This window comes from Chiloscyllium punctatum, chromosome 23 (assembly GCF_047496795.1).
Source record: "Chiloscyllium punctatum isolate Juve2018m chromosome 23, sChiPun1.3, whole genome shotgun sequence".
In the NCBI taxonomy this organism is placed as follows: Eukaryota; Metazoa; Chordata; class Chondrichthyes; order Orectolobiformes; family Hemiscylliidae; genus Chiloscyllium; species Chiloscyllium punctatum.
Window position 1 is genome coordinate 59,833,287 of NC_092761.1, and position 16,057 is coordinate 59,849,343.

A 16,057-nucleotide genomic window follows, 5' to 3' on the forward strand; every position below is an offset into this window, starting at 1 on the left:
ACAAGTTTTATTTTGATTTTTCCATGATTCCCTCATAATTTTTAGTTATTGTAGAGAATGCATATTTGCTGCAAATTAAGAATGTCAAATATTCACCTTTACCTCTCATAATTTTTCATAGCTTGACCAACTGCCATTCATTTACAGCTTGCTTTATTCACTTTTAAGTTCAATTTAAAATTTTACAATGTGACCATTATTCCCTTTACAACTAAGTGACCCTTTCTCACCGCACAATGTCAAACCTAAAAAAAAGTTCCTTGAAATATTGATTTTTTAAAATAAAAAATTACCTTATTTACACGCCATAAACTCATCACTAACAGTAATACCACAAGCTACTTTCCATATTCTGTGTGAAAATTGAAGTTTCCTATGACTACTGTATCATCCTTGTTATATGCAGTTCCAATTCCGGAATGATACTTTGGAATGTGTACTTACCATGTAGAAGTAGGCCAGTGCACACATAGCAGACCAGTAGATGGAGCCAGTCTTTACAGATTTAATCCACAAGTAGTATGTCAGCAACATGCAGAATATAGCAATGCCTGCAGCGATACACAACAAGCATTATAAAAAGGCAGCAATGCTGTCAATATACAATGTAGGAGATCACTTCAATCTACCATGTTGTCAACCAATGCTGCCATTCTCCTTCAGCAAGATGTTAATTCCAGGTCACATCTCAGATTTAACTTGCAAAAGGCATGGGGTTCCAGTGATCTGGAAAGGAAACCTCTGGTTGCTCATGAAAGCACTTCTACGCCAATCTGAGAACACAAGGTCCAGGTTACCATTTCAGCCCAGAATTATAATGTGTTGTCCTTTGATTGAAGATGTTAAACTAAAGTAACAGTCACCTGAAATAAAAACATAAATTGCTGGGAAAACTGAGGACTTTAAGTCTAAGCAAGGGCCACTGGACCTGAACCTCCGCTTTCTCTCCACAGACGCTGCTAGATCTGTGGAGTTTTCCCAAAACTTTCTGTTTCAGACTTACAGCATCCACAGTGTTCTTTTGGCTATGATTACCTATTCTAGCAATTCAAACTCCCAAATCATTTTGCAAAGAGCAGCAGTGAGTCCTCTAAATGCTCAAGCTAAATTTACTACCTCAAATATCACCAAAACTAAAAATCAGAATGAATGGTAATTCATCTTCTACCTTTCTGAAACTGCTCACAAATCCCAAAAGGATTTGGTGCACTTAACTACAGAACTGAGACTGGTCTCCACTGAACCTACAGCTAGAGTGTGAATGCAGCCTGAACCTTTAAGCAGTGACCCAATTTATCATAACAGCAAAACAAAATGCTGGTGGGAGGATGTCTCACCCCAACTTGGAGTTAAGATTGGGCTTTTAAATAAGTAATGGGTTTAGTGTTCCTACAAGTGAAAACAACCTTTCACAATGATTAATTATGTAATGTTAGAGTCTTCAAACAGAAGCTAATGCATTCAAATACAATGATTTATCAATTTTTAAACAACAAAACAGTGTATAGAGTCTTTGATTATTAAAATATCTTAAGGCATCTAACAGGATTATTCCCGATCAAAAATGCACTCAGTTATAGCAGATAACCAGATTGATTAAGTTGCAAGAAGATATACAGGAGCCTATAGCTGATAGAGCACTGAGGTCTTAGAGGTCCATAAGTATCTTAGAGATGGGGAGCTGCAAGGCCACAAGAGATTTAAAAACAAGGATGAGAATTCTGAAAATGAGATATTCCCTATCAGGGAGCCAAAAGGGGCTCATGAGGTGATGACTGAATGGGACTCAGTGTGATATGGATACTGCCACTGTTTTGGAGGAGTTCAGGTCTATAAAGGTTAGCTCATGGGAGGCCTAGCTGGAGAAAATTGGAATACTCAAATATAGAGGGAACAAAGATATGGATGAGTGCTTCCACAGCAGATGAGCAGAGGGACAAAGTCGGAGATGAAAGTAACGGTCTTGGTAATCACTTACATTGCAATCGTTAAGAAACAAGACCGAGTGTCAGAACTGAAATTAAGAGCTATCACTATTATGCATGTCATTATTAGAAACTTAAGAATACCATTCTGCATTTAAGAAGTTATTGAAGCAATAGAAAATTAATCAAACCAATTGACCCAACACAAAAGATGCTTGGGCTGGATACTCACCTTCATTATCGTAGGAACCAGCTACAGACCGAGAGATATAACCAGGGACCACAGCAATCATGGCAGCAGCTAACAAGCCAGCACCAGCATCCTGAAACACAAACAACATATTAATATCCCAGTGTAGACAGGGAATTACGTTAAAATAAATGCCACATGTTCAAGATCTGAAAAGAAAAGAAAATGTTTTAAATTCAAATCACAAAATGCTTTATGGGCAACGATAGGGTTTCAACTTGCTCACTGGATTGATTTTATTTCCAGTTATACTAATGGGGGTACATCAAGCATCATTCATGGAATATTGCTGAAGATCAGTTCTGGTCACTTCACTATAGGAAGGATGAGAAAGCTTTATTGAAGATGCAGAAGAGGTTTACCAGGATGCTGCCTGGGCTGGAAGGCATGTGTTATGAAGAAAGGTTGAGGGAGCTAGAGCTTTTCTCATTGGAGCAAAGAAGGATAAGAGGTGGCCTGATAAAGGTGTACAAGATGGTGAGGGGCATAAAGAGAGTGAACATTCAGAGACTTTCTCCCATGGCAGAAATGGCTATCATGATGGGGCATAATTTTAAGGTGATTGAAGGAAGATGTTGGGGAGATGTCAGAGGTAGGTTCTTTACACAGAGAGTGGTCAGTGCGTGGAATGCACTGCCAGCAGTGGTAGTAGAGTCAGATACATTAGGGACATTAAAATGACTCTTGGGTAGGCACATGAAAGATCGTACAATGAAGGGTAGTTAGGTTAGTCTGATCTTAGAGGAGGATAAAAGGTCAACACAACATCGAAAGCAGAAGGGCCTGTACTGCTCTACCTTCTATTTCACCACCAAACACAACTCATTATGTTTATGGCCTATGTGATAGTTACTCCCCAAATTTAATTACAGCTCTGATACAAAAGATTGTGTCATTGCTGGGGATTTAGTAAGTAACCTCCTGGAGTTGGGTCTTTAAAGACTTGTCTACAGATACCAGTAGCACCAAAAGCAAATGCAAGTGATCACTCCAGCAATTCTACTGACCACTAGCAACACAACATACAACCTAGAACAGAGAAAAACAGTTTGCAAATGAGTTGTCAAAACTGACAAAGGATCATAAACCATAAACGTCAACTTGGTTTCTCTCCCTACAAGTGCTGCCTAACCTGAGCACTTCTAGCATTCTGTTTTTATTTCAGGTTTGTTACATGGGCATGAGATCTTGCACCTGTAAAATCTTTCCCCGAAAAAACGGTCTGCAGTGAACTTCATTGCTTCACTGATGAAACAGTTGATATTACTAACATTACAGTTACAAAAACTGTCCTGAGGCAGTCTGAACAGCTCCCTAGGTTCACATACCCTGGTTTACAGGGATCACAGTTCACTTCCTACCTTCAGTTCCTTTGTTAAGTGATAAGTGACAATGGTGGTGAAAGATGAGAAGAGTGGAGCCAGAAACACGCAGACATTCCTGATGTCAACAGCGATGTGGAAGAAATGCAGCACATGGTAGAGAGCAGCAGAAGTTATCATGAGACCTGGAAATCAATAAAGTAATGCTGCAGGTTATTCTTAAAAAAATAGAATATATATCTGCACTAACATGCTTGGGCACTTCTGCATATCCATTTGAAATTAATGACAAGATTAGATTCCTACAGTGTGGAAACAGGCCCTTCAACCCACACTGACCCTCCGAAAAGCAACCCACCCAGACCCATTCCCCTACATCTACCCCTGCACCTAACACTACGGGTAATTTAGTATGGCCAATTCACCTGACCTGCACATCTTTAGACTGTGGGAGGAAACCGGAGCACTCGGAGGAAACCCACGCAGACACGGGGAGAATGTGCAAACTCCACACAGTCAGTCGCCTGACGCGGGAATTGAACCCGGGTCCCTGGCGCTGTGAGGCAGCAGGGCTAACCACTGAGCCAGTGTGCCGCCCTTGCAGTGCTGCAAAAGTTCCCAGTGAGCAAATGGAACATAAAGACAACAAAACTCATAAAAGATGTGGTTTCTTTCCTAGCTGATTGCAGACTACCCTGAATAAATCATTATACATTGACTATATTAATATAGCAATAAGATTGAGGAATTGTTTCATCAAAATAACCAATTTCTTGGACTCTCATAACAAAGGCTTCTACCTGGAAATTAGCTCCTACCTACATCTTGGAATGTAAATTATCTTAGGCCCAACTGAAGTGTCAGGTTCAGGCCCTGTATTATTATGTTCAAGCACTTGAGTCTTCATAACAAACTTGAATATTACAGTAACAAAGCTATTCAGAACGTTATATTGTTACAGTGTCATCAAAATAAATAAAAGTTATTTCATAAGTTTTCTTCTGTTCCCCTCTACTTCCATCCTGCTCTCGTTTCCCAGTCTCTTTCACTGCTTCACTGGCTGAGGTTGCCATTAGGTCCCACCTTTTCGACCTCGTCTCTCACCTGAGGCGTGGTGACCTCCAGGTTAAATCACCACCACCAGTCATATCTCTCTCTCTAATGAAAGTGCAGTCCTATTGCCCTCTTCAACTATGGAGACATGATTTACTAATCTATCATTTTAATTCCTGTTCTAAACCTTCTTCGGAAAAACAAACAAATTAATCTCATTTTCTTTTTTTTCTTCAGCTTCCAAGTGGGTCCTGAAAGCAAGATTGATAATTAAGTTTTAGCAATATGTTTAAAACACTTGCAATGATCATTGTAAATTTAAAGATTGACAGGATTGTTGCAAAATTTTTGGGCAACTTGAGAGTCAGTTTAAAACTCCAAGTCAGGTGATGCCTCACGGTAAGCCTCTAATCCTTAGATGGTAATACAGCCACAGCACTCAAATGGGGGTTGATAGATGGATCAAAAACTAAATGTCTACACTGATACATTAGATAACAAGTCAGCTGTTGAAACTACACTGACCTGGGTAGATTGTTCCTCCAATAATCCTGCCTAGTGGATACCAGGCTCGATCATCAAACCAGTTATGGAATTTGTAGAAACCTTCTTCAGTGAGGAAGCGAGTGGTCCGGTAATTGAAGTACCTAAAGATATTTCAAGGTACCAGTTGGAAGAGAACAAGGTAAGTTCCTTGATTAAATACTACTTTAAAATATTTTCATACTGAACAAAAGGGAAAAAAAAAAATGTTAAACCTGTAGCAGCTATACAAAGTGGCTCTACATTATCCTCTCAAAGACACAGGGGACAGAAGATAAAAGCTGATGCTGACATCACACCCAAAGGAATTAAATCTTAAGAAAAATCAAATAAAACAGTTACTGAAGCAAAGACACAAGGAAGATTGGCCCAAGGTTTGGTTAAAGATGTACAAATGCTTTCAATCCATTTTAATATCCCTGCCTGGTTTATTTTATTTTTTTCCTCTTCTTATCATCTTCTGTTTACTGGTTGCAAACCTAAAGTGCCTCAAATGTGCATAACTAGAAAGTTGGAATTTGATATATTGTGCAATAATGAAATTTTAAAAATGTGTATTGGTACTTACGGATCAAACTCATGGATGACACTCTCAAACCTCAATACAGAGAACAATCTCGTAGAAAATGCTGCGGAATAAACAAAATTAATATTACAATTGAATCCTGTTCACTACTATCTTTAAATAATCTTAACAGTAGTCTCAACATTTGTATTCAAATTTATTTCACAGGTCAAACATTGAAGTTAACCAAATTTTATGAAATAACTTCATCTTTGGCTTTCAATAACTAAATTTAAATTGCTATAAAATTCCCTCCTGTTCGTCAGAATTGTGGTGACGGAGGGGTGGATCTGAAAGTTTAATTCATAATCTCACTGAATCGTGATCCTGGCCTGTTTCTTCAATATTTTTGGATTATCTTTAGTTTTATGGCTGGGGACTTCAAGCAGGTCCTCAGAAGGTGCCACAATCTGAAATCTGTGGAACGGATGGCCAAACTCAGAGACAATCCACATTCCTTTTGGTTTTCAGGGGATGACAGCCTTGCTAAGGGGCAAGAGAGAGCAAGAGCACGAGAGAGATAGTCAAGTTTCCATCCTCAGAACATTGTTCTACAGAGAATATATTTAAATTCTTGGATGTACAGAGGCTCCTTTTGACAGTGGAACAATTTGTTGGGGAATAAAAAATGAGGGATCGTGGTCTTTCACAGAAACAGTTAGAATTGTGTTAGTAAAACCCAGAGTAGACGGACTCATCCAATGGTCAGTGTGAGCACAGTTGTATCAACTAAACACACAACAAACCATATAGTGCACAAGTGAATGGAAACATCAGCTACTTTAAAAAGGATATTAAATCCTGCTCCAAAAGAGAAATGAGCACTCCTGCTCTTTAGGTGGCATACACCTGACACTTTAGTTCACAATTCTCACTTCACATGCACATGCAGAGGATGCTGGCAGAGCCAGGTTAGGAATAGGGATAAAATTAGGCATTTCATTTTCATTTGCTGCTCCTACCAGCCTCAAAGTTCAACTTAAATAGAAGGCAGCAGTTTCATGCGTTAAGTCTGGTGCAACATTCGATACAATCAAGGTTGATCTTCCACTTCACCCTAACCTTCCCACACCATCCCCATATTCTTTAATTTATTTAAGTACCCAAAAATCTGTACATGATTGATAATATTTTATATTAAGCTCAAGAGTGATCAGAAACTACAGTCTTTAATCTAAACGAAGGAAGCAATGAAGGTATGAAGTGTGGATTGATCAGGGTAGGTTAGTAAACTGAATTAAACAATATGATGATAGATTGGCAATGTCTAGTATTGAAAGAAATAAATGCTTGGCTTACAACAAACACCCATTCCTTTGAGGTATAAAAACCCACCAGGAAAATTTATTCAACAGTTGCAAAGATAACTTGAAGATTGTATTAGAGAAGGTAAGCTTATACGGTTGCCAAATAAGTAGTAGGTCCGAGGAATGCTAACATTTTACAATTCAGCAAAGAAAGCTCATTCTCATTAGAAAGAAACTGACAATGCAAAAATAGAATATATAAGCAAACTAGCCAGAAGTATAACTTTAGATGATGAAAGTTTCTATAAAAGGCACATGTGAGCCGAATACAGTCAGAGGGGAAGGTTTATGATGGAGAATAAGGGAATGGCAGAGAGGGCATAATCTTAAAGTGAGAGGAGAAAGATTTAAAAGGGACCCAACGGGCAACTTTTGCACACAGTGGGTGCTTCATATGTGGAATGAATTGCCAGAGGATGTGGTAAATGCAGGATCAGTTACAATATTTAAAAGGCATTTGTACAGATATGCGAATAGGAAACGTTTAGAGAGATATGGGACAAATGCAGGCAAGTGGAACTAATTTAAATTTGGGAAATGTGGTCAGCACGGACAAGTTGAACCAAAGGATCTGTTTCCATGTTATATCACTATGACTCTAATGCATCCACAAATCCAAGACTTTTTCCTTAAGTATTCTAGGATATATGTTTCAGATGTCTTATAGGTGGTCCTTTTTTCGAAAAGCTGTTCCTTTTCTCAAGGATACTGCGTCCTTGGTTTGTTCAGAGGGGTTGTAAATAGGCCAGGCTCCGAAGTGGCTGGGATTGATACAGACCTGAAAGGCCTTTTTGCTTGTACGTAAACAGAGGAGTGCGTATATTCGGAACAGCATAGTTACGTCTAGTTTGGTATAGTCTAAGTTCTGTGGGGACTCTTTATTCTGTCCTTTGTGTTTCATTCTGTAATTTTGTGAATAAATTTTTGTCTGTTTTAAAACCTGGTAGTCAATCTGGCTAATTTACTCCAGGAAATTTTCACTGTACACTTATTGAAACAAATTGCAACGTTAAGGCCTGGGCTGCCTGCTTAAGAATGTTTTGAGTGCTCTGGTCTAGTCCATAACACAGGGCCTAGGTATTTGTCAGTGTTCAATTTCTCCAACATCATTTTTAATATGTTTTGTGCTCTCTTTCATGAACCTAGAGCAAAATATGTATTCAGTTGGTCAACTATTTCCTTGCTCCTCAATGTAAATTCTCTGTACCTGACCACAGCGGATCTACATTTGTCTTCACCAATGCTTTTTCCTTCACATACCTGTAGAAACTTTTACGTTTAGGTTTTAACGTCCCTACAAGCTCACTCTCATACTCTATTTCTTAATCAATCCCTTTGTCCTTCTTTGCTGAATTTTGAACTGCTCCCATTACTCAGCCCGTTATTTCTTCTAGCCAATTTCAACGTCTTTTCCTAAAATCTAATACTATCTCTGATTTCCTTTATAAAACATGGTTTGGACACCTTGTCCACTTGACTTTTGTGCCAGACAGGAATGAACGATCGGAGTTTATGTTCTGGGTTGGGCGTTTTTGTTTCTGATTTACAGCATCCACAATTCTTTTGGTTTATATTAGGAATGAACAATTGTTGCGGTTTAATCACGTACTATTTGAATGCTTGCTATGACCTTTTCACTTTCTGCAACAATCCCTAATGAGGAATTTGATCGTATTATCGTCACGCATCCCCAATGGGCCTCTCTCAATTACGCTACCATTATTCCTTTCTCATGACACAATGTCCTAATTGGTTCTTCAATATACTGGCCTGGAAAACCATCCCATGTATATACTTCAGAAATTCCTCCTCTACAGTTATTAATAGGATTTGCCCAGTCCATACACAGATTAAAGTCAACCATAATTACAAACACTCCTTTATTGCATGCATCCCTAATTTGGACATCGATGTACAGCTCCCATTAGCGTTGTTTTTGCCCGTTGTTGTTTTTTCAGCTCTATCCATACAGATTCCACACTGTTGCATCATACTTACATCACACTTTCTTTAGATGATAAACTAGTTCAGATCCAAGCACCGATCTTAACAGCACCTGACTAGTTACAAATTGCTAAGCTAAAAATTGCCTGCTTATACCTATGGTGTCTCAAAGTGCTGTAATTTGTTCATGTAATGCAACATTGTTTGGCCTAGCTCAAAGAAGGCAACTTAAAGCCACAGAGGAAGGATGAAAATCAGAAAACTAATATTCTGCATAATTCTGGTCTCCCTCTGATAGGAAGGATGTTGTGAAACTTGAAAGGGTTCAGAAAAGGATGTTGCCAGGGTTGGAGGTTTTAAGCTATAGAGAAAGGCTGAACAGGTGGAGCTGTTTTCCGTGGAGCGTCAAATGCTGAGGGGTGACCTTATAGAAGTTTGTAATATCATAAGGGACATGGATGGGTTAAACAGAGGAGGTCTTTTCCCTGGGGTGGGGCAGTCCAGAACTAGAGGGCATAGGTTTAGGGTGAGGGGGGGGGAAAGAGATATAAATGGGACCTAACAGGCAACTTTTTCACACAGAAGGTGGTACGTGTATGGAAATAAGCTGCCAAAGGAAGTGGTGGAAGCTGGTACAATTACAACATTTAAAAGGCATCCGGATGGGTACATGAAGAGGAAAATGGACGAAGTGTTGGCAAATGGCACTCAATTAGTTTAGGATATCTGGTAAGCATGGACGAGTCGGACCAAAGGGTCTCTTTCCATATTATATGACTATGACTAGCGGTCGCAAGTTTGCCTTTTAAAAGAAGGAAAGAGAGAAACATTCTACATCTTTTCTGGGTCTGAGGAATGAATGAGACAGCAAGAGATGGTGTGGTTGGGACCAATGCTGAATTGCAGGAGTATGAGTTGTCCAAGAGTTGAACTTTTATCCTTATGAATAATAAACAAAGCCCGATTAGAAACTCACAGAGCACAGCTGCCATAGACAGAATGAGCAGCTTCAGCAGGGTGTCCTGTTTCTCATACGACAACCGCAAAAATCCCAGCTTCGTCATCTTTGGTCTGGTGTTTGCAGCAGACAGACTATTAACCTAGGAAACAGAAATAACAATTGTAATACTTATATTAGCACCAGATTCATACAATGACAGCAAGAAATACATCACAATCATAATCACAATCATAGTGAGCAATATGAACTCAATTTCGTTTTGTGAATTTCTTAAATCTAGCTTTCCATCAGCCTCGGCCAATGCAATACAGATTTCTATTTCCCATTCTAATCAGCCTATCGCCGACGCATTGATTCAATGCATATCAGCCAAGTAACCTGTTATAATTTGTCTATCACCTGCTTGACATGAATTACTGGCATGGATCCATGAGCTGATTCCCAGGTTTATCGTTATTAATGCTGACAGGCAATACTTAAGATTTCCAAAAGTCAGAATTGGGAGGTCACAACTGTGGACAATGGCTCCGAAAGCTTAAACCCAAAGCAATCTAAAAATACGGCACATTCCCTCTTAGAGGATTATATTGTATTGATAATAAAGTAAATTGTCAAGAAATATAAAAACAAGGAAAGCATCTATGGGTATGTAAAAAATATCAGAATTCTGGGATTCTTGGAAGATACGACTGGGGAATTGATAATGGTGAACTGGGAAATGGAAGATAATTTAACCAAAACTTTGCATTGAATCCTGAGAGATAGGATGTACATTTACTTAGAAAGGCAAGGACTGATTAGGGATAGTTAACATGGCTTTGTGCGTGGGAAATCATGTCTCACAAACTTGATTGAGTTTTTTGAAGTAGTAATGAAGAGGATTGATGAGGGCAGAGCAGTAGATGTGATCTATATGGACTTCAGTAAGGCATTCGACAAGGTTCCCCATGGGAGACTGGTTAGCAAGGTGAGATCTCATGGAATACAGGGAGAACTAGCCACTTGGATACAGAACTGGCTCAAAGGCAGAAGACAGAGGGTGGTGGTGGAGGATTGTTTTTCAGGAGGCTTGTGACCAGTGGAGTGACAAGAATCAGTGCTGGGCCCACTACTTTTTATCATTAATATAAAAAGATTTGGATGTGAGAATAAGAGGTATAGAAGTAAATTTGCAGATGACACCAAAATTGGAGGTGTAGTGAACAGCAAAGAAGGTTACCTCAGATTACAACAAGATCTGATCATCAGATGGGCCAATGGGCTGAGAAATGGCAGATGGAGTTTAAATTTAGATAAATGAGAGGTGCTGCATTTTGGGAAAGCAAATCTTAGCAGGACTTATACACTTAATGGTAAGGTCCTAGGGAGTGTTGCTGAACAAAGAGACCTTGGAGTGAAGGTTCGTAGCTCCTTGAAAGTAAAGTCGCAGGTAGATAGGATAGTGAAGAAGGTGTTTGGTATGCTTTCCTTTATTGGTCAGAGTATTGAGTACAGGAGTTGGGAGGTCATGTTGCAGCTGTAAGATTTGCAAAGATGTTGCCTGGGTTGGAGAATTTGAGATATAAGGAGAGTGTGAATAGGATGGGGCTGTTATCTTGGGAGTGTCGGAGGGTGAGGGGTGACCTTATACCTTATAAAATCATGAGGGACATGGGATAGGATAAATACACAAGTTTCTTCCCTGGGCATAGGTTTAGGGTAAAAGGGGAAAGATATAAAAGAGACCTAAGGGGCAAATTTTTCATGCAGAGGGTGGTACTTGTGTGAAATGAGCTGCCAGAGGAAGTGTTGGAGGCTGGTACAATTGCAACATTTAAAAGGCATTTGGATGGGTATATGAATAGGAAGGGTTTGGAGGGATATGGCCTGGGTGCTGGCAAGTGGGACTAGATTGGATTGGGATATCTGATCGGCATGGACAAGTTGGACTGAAGGGTCTGTTTCCGTGTTGTACATCTCTATGACTCGATGTCCTTCACATGGGAAGTCACTGTAAACACCCAAAAGGTATCAGATAAGCAAGGTGCTAAGGAGGGGAAAAGTCTTGAGTGCAGATTAACTCATTGTGACTATCTACACATCCTTAAGGCTAAATATACATTTCAAGCATTCAGCTTTCAGTCAAGGTGACAATGACCTCTGCCAATGTCACACAGCAATGAACACTTTGCAGATACTTCAAAATCTGCCTACCACTAACAAGGCAAGTCAGGGGTGTCTGGAGGTGGAATGCTCCCCATCAACACCACTCCAGAATTGTGGCACAATTCAGAACAGAGCAACCCATTTCTTCCACCACCATGGCAGCACTTTGATGAACTGCAGTAACATTTCAATAATCCTCCAACAGCAATTCCTAAACCTGCGACTTCTATCATCCAAAAGAACATGGGAAGGGCCACGAAACTCTTTCATTACAAGATCCCCTGGTTTCTTCCCACAGTTCAAAGATGTGCAGGTTAGGTGGATTGGCCATGCTAAATTGCCCATAGTGTCCAACAATGTGTAAATTAGGTGGATTAGCCATGGGAAATGCAGGTTTACAGAGAGAGGGTAGGGGGAGGAGTCTGGGTGGGATACTCTTTGGAAGCTCAGTGTGGACATGATGGGCCAAATGGCCTGTTCCCACTCTGTGGAGATTCTGTGATTCTATACTGCAGTTCAAGAGACATGTCTGCAGTTCTGTAAGGAGGGAACTCAGATTTTGATCTAGCAGCAGTGAAGGAATGATGTTATAGTTCCAAGTCAGGATGATATGTGGCTTGGAGGGGAGTCTCATAATGAAGGGCTTTCACGTACCTTCCCATGTTCTTTTAGGTGCCTTCTTGAACACTGCAATCCACTTGGTCAAGGGTAGACCCATAATGCCTTAAGGGAGTACTTGCACAGTTTTGATCCCCATATTTAAGAAAGGATACATTGGCATTGGAGGCAGTTCAAAAAACATTCACCAGGTTCATTCTTGGGATGAAGCAATTGATGCATGAAGAACAGCTGAACAGTTATGCCCTTTTACATCAGATTTTAAAAGAATGAAAGGTGATCACATTGAAACAATGAAGATGCTGAGGGGGCTTGACATGATAGATGTTAAAATGATGTTTTAACTAGTGAGAACACCTTAAAACAGGAGATATGGAGAGAGATTAACCACTGTTGGAGAAATGTTAGACTGAAGGTGCTGTGCTTTCAGATAAGACACAAGAGTGAGACGTTATATACACAGGTAACAATAATGATCCAATGGCACTACAAAACACAGGCAGGGTCAGGAGGATGAAGATGGGAAAACGGAGAAATGCACAAAATATGGCCATTTAAAAAATGAAAACTGAATGCAAATTATTCGCAAATATTGCTACAGCATAAACCACACAGCTAAACAGCCTTTTGAATCTGTTCACGTCACTGGCAATGTCAGTACTCATTACTCACCCCAAATGCTTTCCAGGTGGTGGTGGGAAGCCAATATGGATTAATATTTCTAAAATCGATCAGGATTTTACTTTTACTAATGTTTCTGAGACTTGATATGAAGAGAGAGGCCAGAACTCCCAGTGCACAACAATTTTCTTTCAAAGCTCTGAAAGGCTGGTCATGTTTGCCAAAATGACAGAGGTACAGCTCTTACACTTCGCTGTGGCCCACCCAAAAACCACAGATCATTCTCTGCTGCCTCATGGTTAGCAAAAGACTTTCATTCATATAGCACCTCTCAAGACTTCAGAATGTCCTAAAGTGCCGTATAGCCAATTAGGCACTTCTGAAACATCACACTGGCTGTAAAGTGAGAAACATAGCAGTCACTTTGCACGTTGCTGAGCTCCTACAAACAGCAAGGAGATTAAGAACTGGTATTGAAATTTAAATGGGGTTGACCGAGCAGCAACAGTGGTCCAGGATCAGCATCATTTATATCCTTTTCTTTGAACTGGGTCCCAGCATCTTTCAAGTCTATCTGATATGGCAAACAAAACTTTATTTCCACTCCTTATAGGGAAAAAAAAGAGTAAATCCAACATTGCAGCTTTCCCTCAGTGCTACAGCTGAATGTTGGTCCATTTATTCAGAGACATCTCTGGAATGGGAGTTGAACCCACAGCTTCTAACTCAGGAATCAACTGCACTATGAAAGTTATACTTCATTTGTGCAAGAATTATTTAAAACTTGCTATGGACAGCACAATCTCGAAACTCAAAGACCTTTTACACAGTAGAGACAAATTCATCCAACATCTCAGCGGTATATGCCAAGTTAGACAGTGGTATAGAATGCAGAAAAACAGGCTTGCTCTCTCCTTTGTACTAATCAGACAATTGCATTTAGCGATCCTGCAACTGAGTTTGGGACAAAAGAGGTTTAACCAGAATCCAGTGACCATTTGGTAGGAGCAAATTATTGCAGATTCTCCGATGAAGAGTCATCTAGACTCAAAACATTAGCTTGCTCACTCTCCATGGATGCTGTCTGACCTGCTGTGATCTCCAGCATTTATTGCTTCCAATGATTATCTTGACACAGAGTCACAGAATCAGAGATGTACAGCATGGAAACAGACCCTTCGGTCCAACCCGTGATGACCAGATATCCCAACCCAATCTAGTCCCACCTGACAGCATCCAGCCAATATCCCTCCAAACTCTTCCTATTCATATACCCACCCAAATGCCTTTTAAATATTGCAATTGTACCAGCTTCCACCAATTCCTCTGGCAGCTCATTCCATAGTGAATGAGTGAAGAACCAATACATGGACCACCCTCTGCGTGAAAAAATTGCCCCTTAGGTCTCTTATATCTTTCTACTCTCACCGTAAACCTATGCCCTCTCGTTCTGCACTCCCTGGCCCCAGGGAAAAGACTTTGTCTGTTTATCCTATCCATGCCCCTCATAATTTTGTAAACCTCTATAAAGGTCACCCCCTCAGTCTCCAACGCTCCAGGGAAAACAGCCCCAGCCTGTTTAGCCTCTCCCTGTAGCTCATATCCTCCAACCCTGGCAACATCCTTGTAAATCTTTTCTGAATCCTTTCAAGTTTCAAAACATCTTTTTCTTCCCAGGGCAAGAGGGTGTCACTGGCTAGACCAGCATTTATTGTCTATCTGTAATTACCCTGGAGAAGGTCAAGATGAGCTACTTTCTTGAAGTGTAGTTCTTGGAGGGCTGGGTCACCCACAGTGCTCATAGGGCAGGAATTCCAGGATTTAGACCTGCAATAGTGAAGAACCAATTATATATTTCCAATTCAGGATGGTGAGTAGCTTGGACAAGAACTTTCAGGTGATGGTGCTCTTATTGCATCCTTCTGGATAGTAGAGGTTGTGGATTTGGAAAGCGCTTTAACATGTTGCTGCAATGCATCTTGTAGATGGTACACACTGCAGCCATTTAGCATCAGTGAAGGGAGTGAACGTTAAACAGAGTTTGATTCTGGCTGTGAAACGAACAAGCAAATTGTCAAAACTTAATGATCACAGTTGTCATTCAGACAGTGTAAGGTTCCACATTCCTACAGAATTTTACCTCAGAATAATGGCTAAACTGGAGAAAGAAAAATAAAGTTCCCTGCAACATTTTTGTGAACAATCAAATCAAATGTTAAAGGAGATTTATAGAAATGGAAGCAGCTCATTTGCATTGCGGACTATATGGAATTGACCAATTTACTGGGATTTTGCATAATCTACAGAAACGTAACCTCAGGATTTTAAAAGACAGTTAATTACAAATTAAACAGGCAATGGCAGGGGGCGGACAGGGGGCGGATGGCGCCGATAAGGCGCAGTGCCTGGACTCTCAGTGTGTCCCCGAACTCGCATACCCCGACCCTGGCTTCCCCAGCACTGCTGCCCGGGGCCCGGGGCCCTGAGCCCGTCTGACCCGGGACCTGGTCCCTCTCCCTGTCCACGCTCCCGGGGCCCTGTCGCTGTCCCCGCCCGGGGCCTAGCTCTTCCCCCCCCCCACCCCGCACCAAGGCCCGTTCCCTGTCTCTCTCTCTATCTCCCGCGGCCCCTCGCTTCCCCGCGGATTGTGCCCGGGGCCACCTCCCCCTCTGACCTGCTCAGCTCTTCGTTCACTCCATCCGCAGCCGCGGCTCGGGCCGCTCGCCGGTGTAACCTACCCCGCTAGCGGAAGTGGCCGAACGGCGGTGGGGAGCGGCGGGCGGATCTCGTGTCGAGCGGGGGG

At 40.9% G+C, this 16,057-nt stretch overlaps 1 protein-coding gene across 1 annotated transcript in view; it reads right to left on the reverse strand.

Annotated features, from left to right (window-relative positions):
- The window catches only part of stt3a (STT3 oligosaccharyltransferase complex catalytic subunit A), a 43,168-nt gene extending 27,111 nt beyond the window's left edge, over positions 1-16,057 (reverse strand). Inside the window, 7 exon segments of the mRNA XM_072593066.1 lie at positions 445-551; positions 2,158-2,248; positions 3,537-3,682; positions 5,076-5,197; positions 5,662-5,722; positions 9,886-10,009; positions 15,929-16,057. Of these exon segments, the coding sequence (XP_072449167.1) occupies positions 445-551; positions 2,158-2,248; positions 3,537-3,682; positions 5,076-5,197; positions 5,662-5,722; positions 9,886-9,973 (615 nt within the window). The 5' untranslated portion in view covers positions 9,974-10,009; positions 15,929-16,057.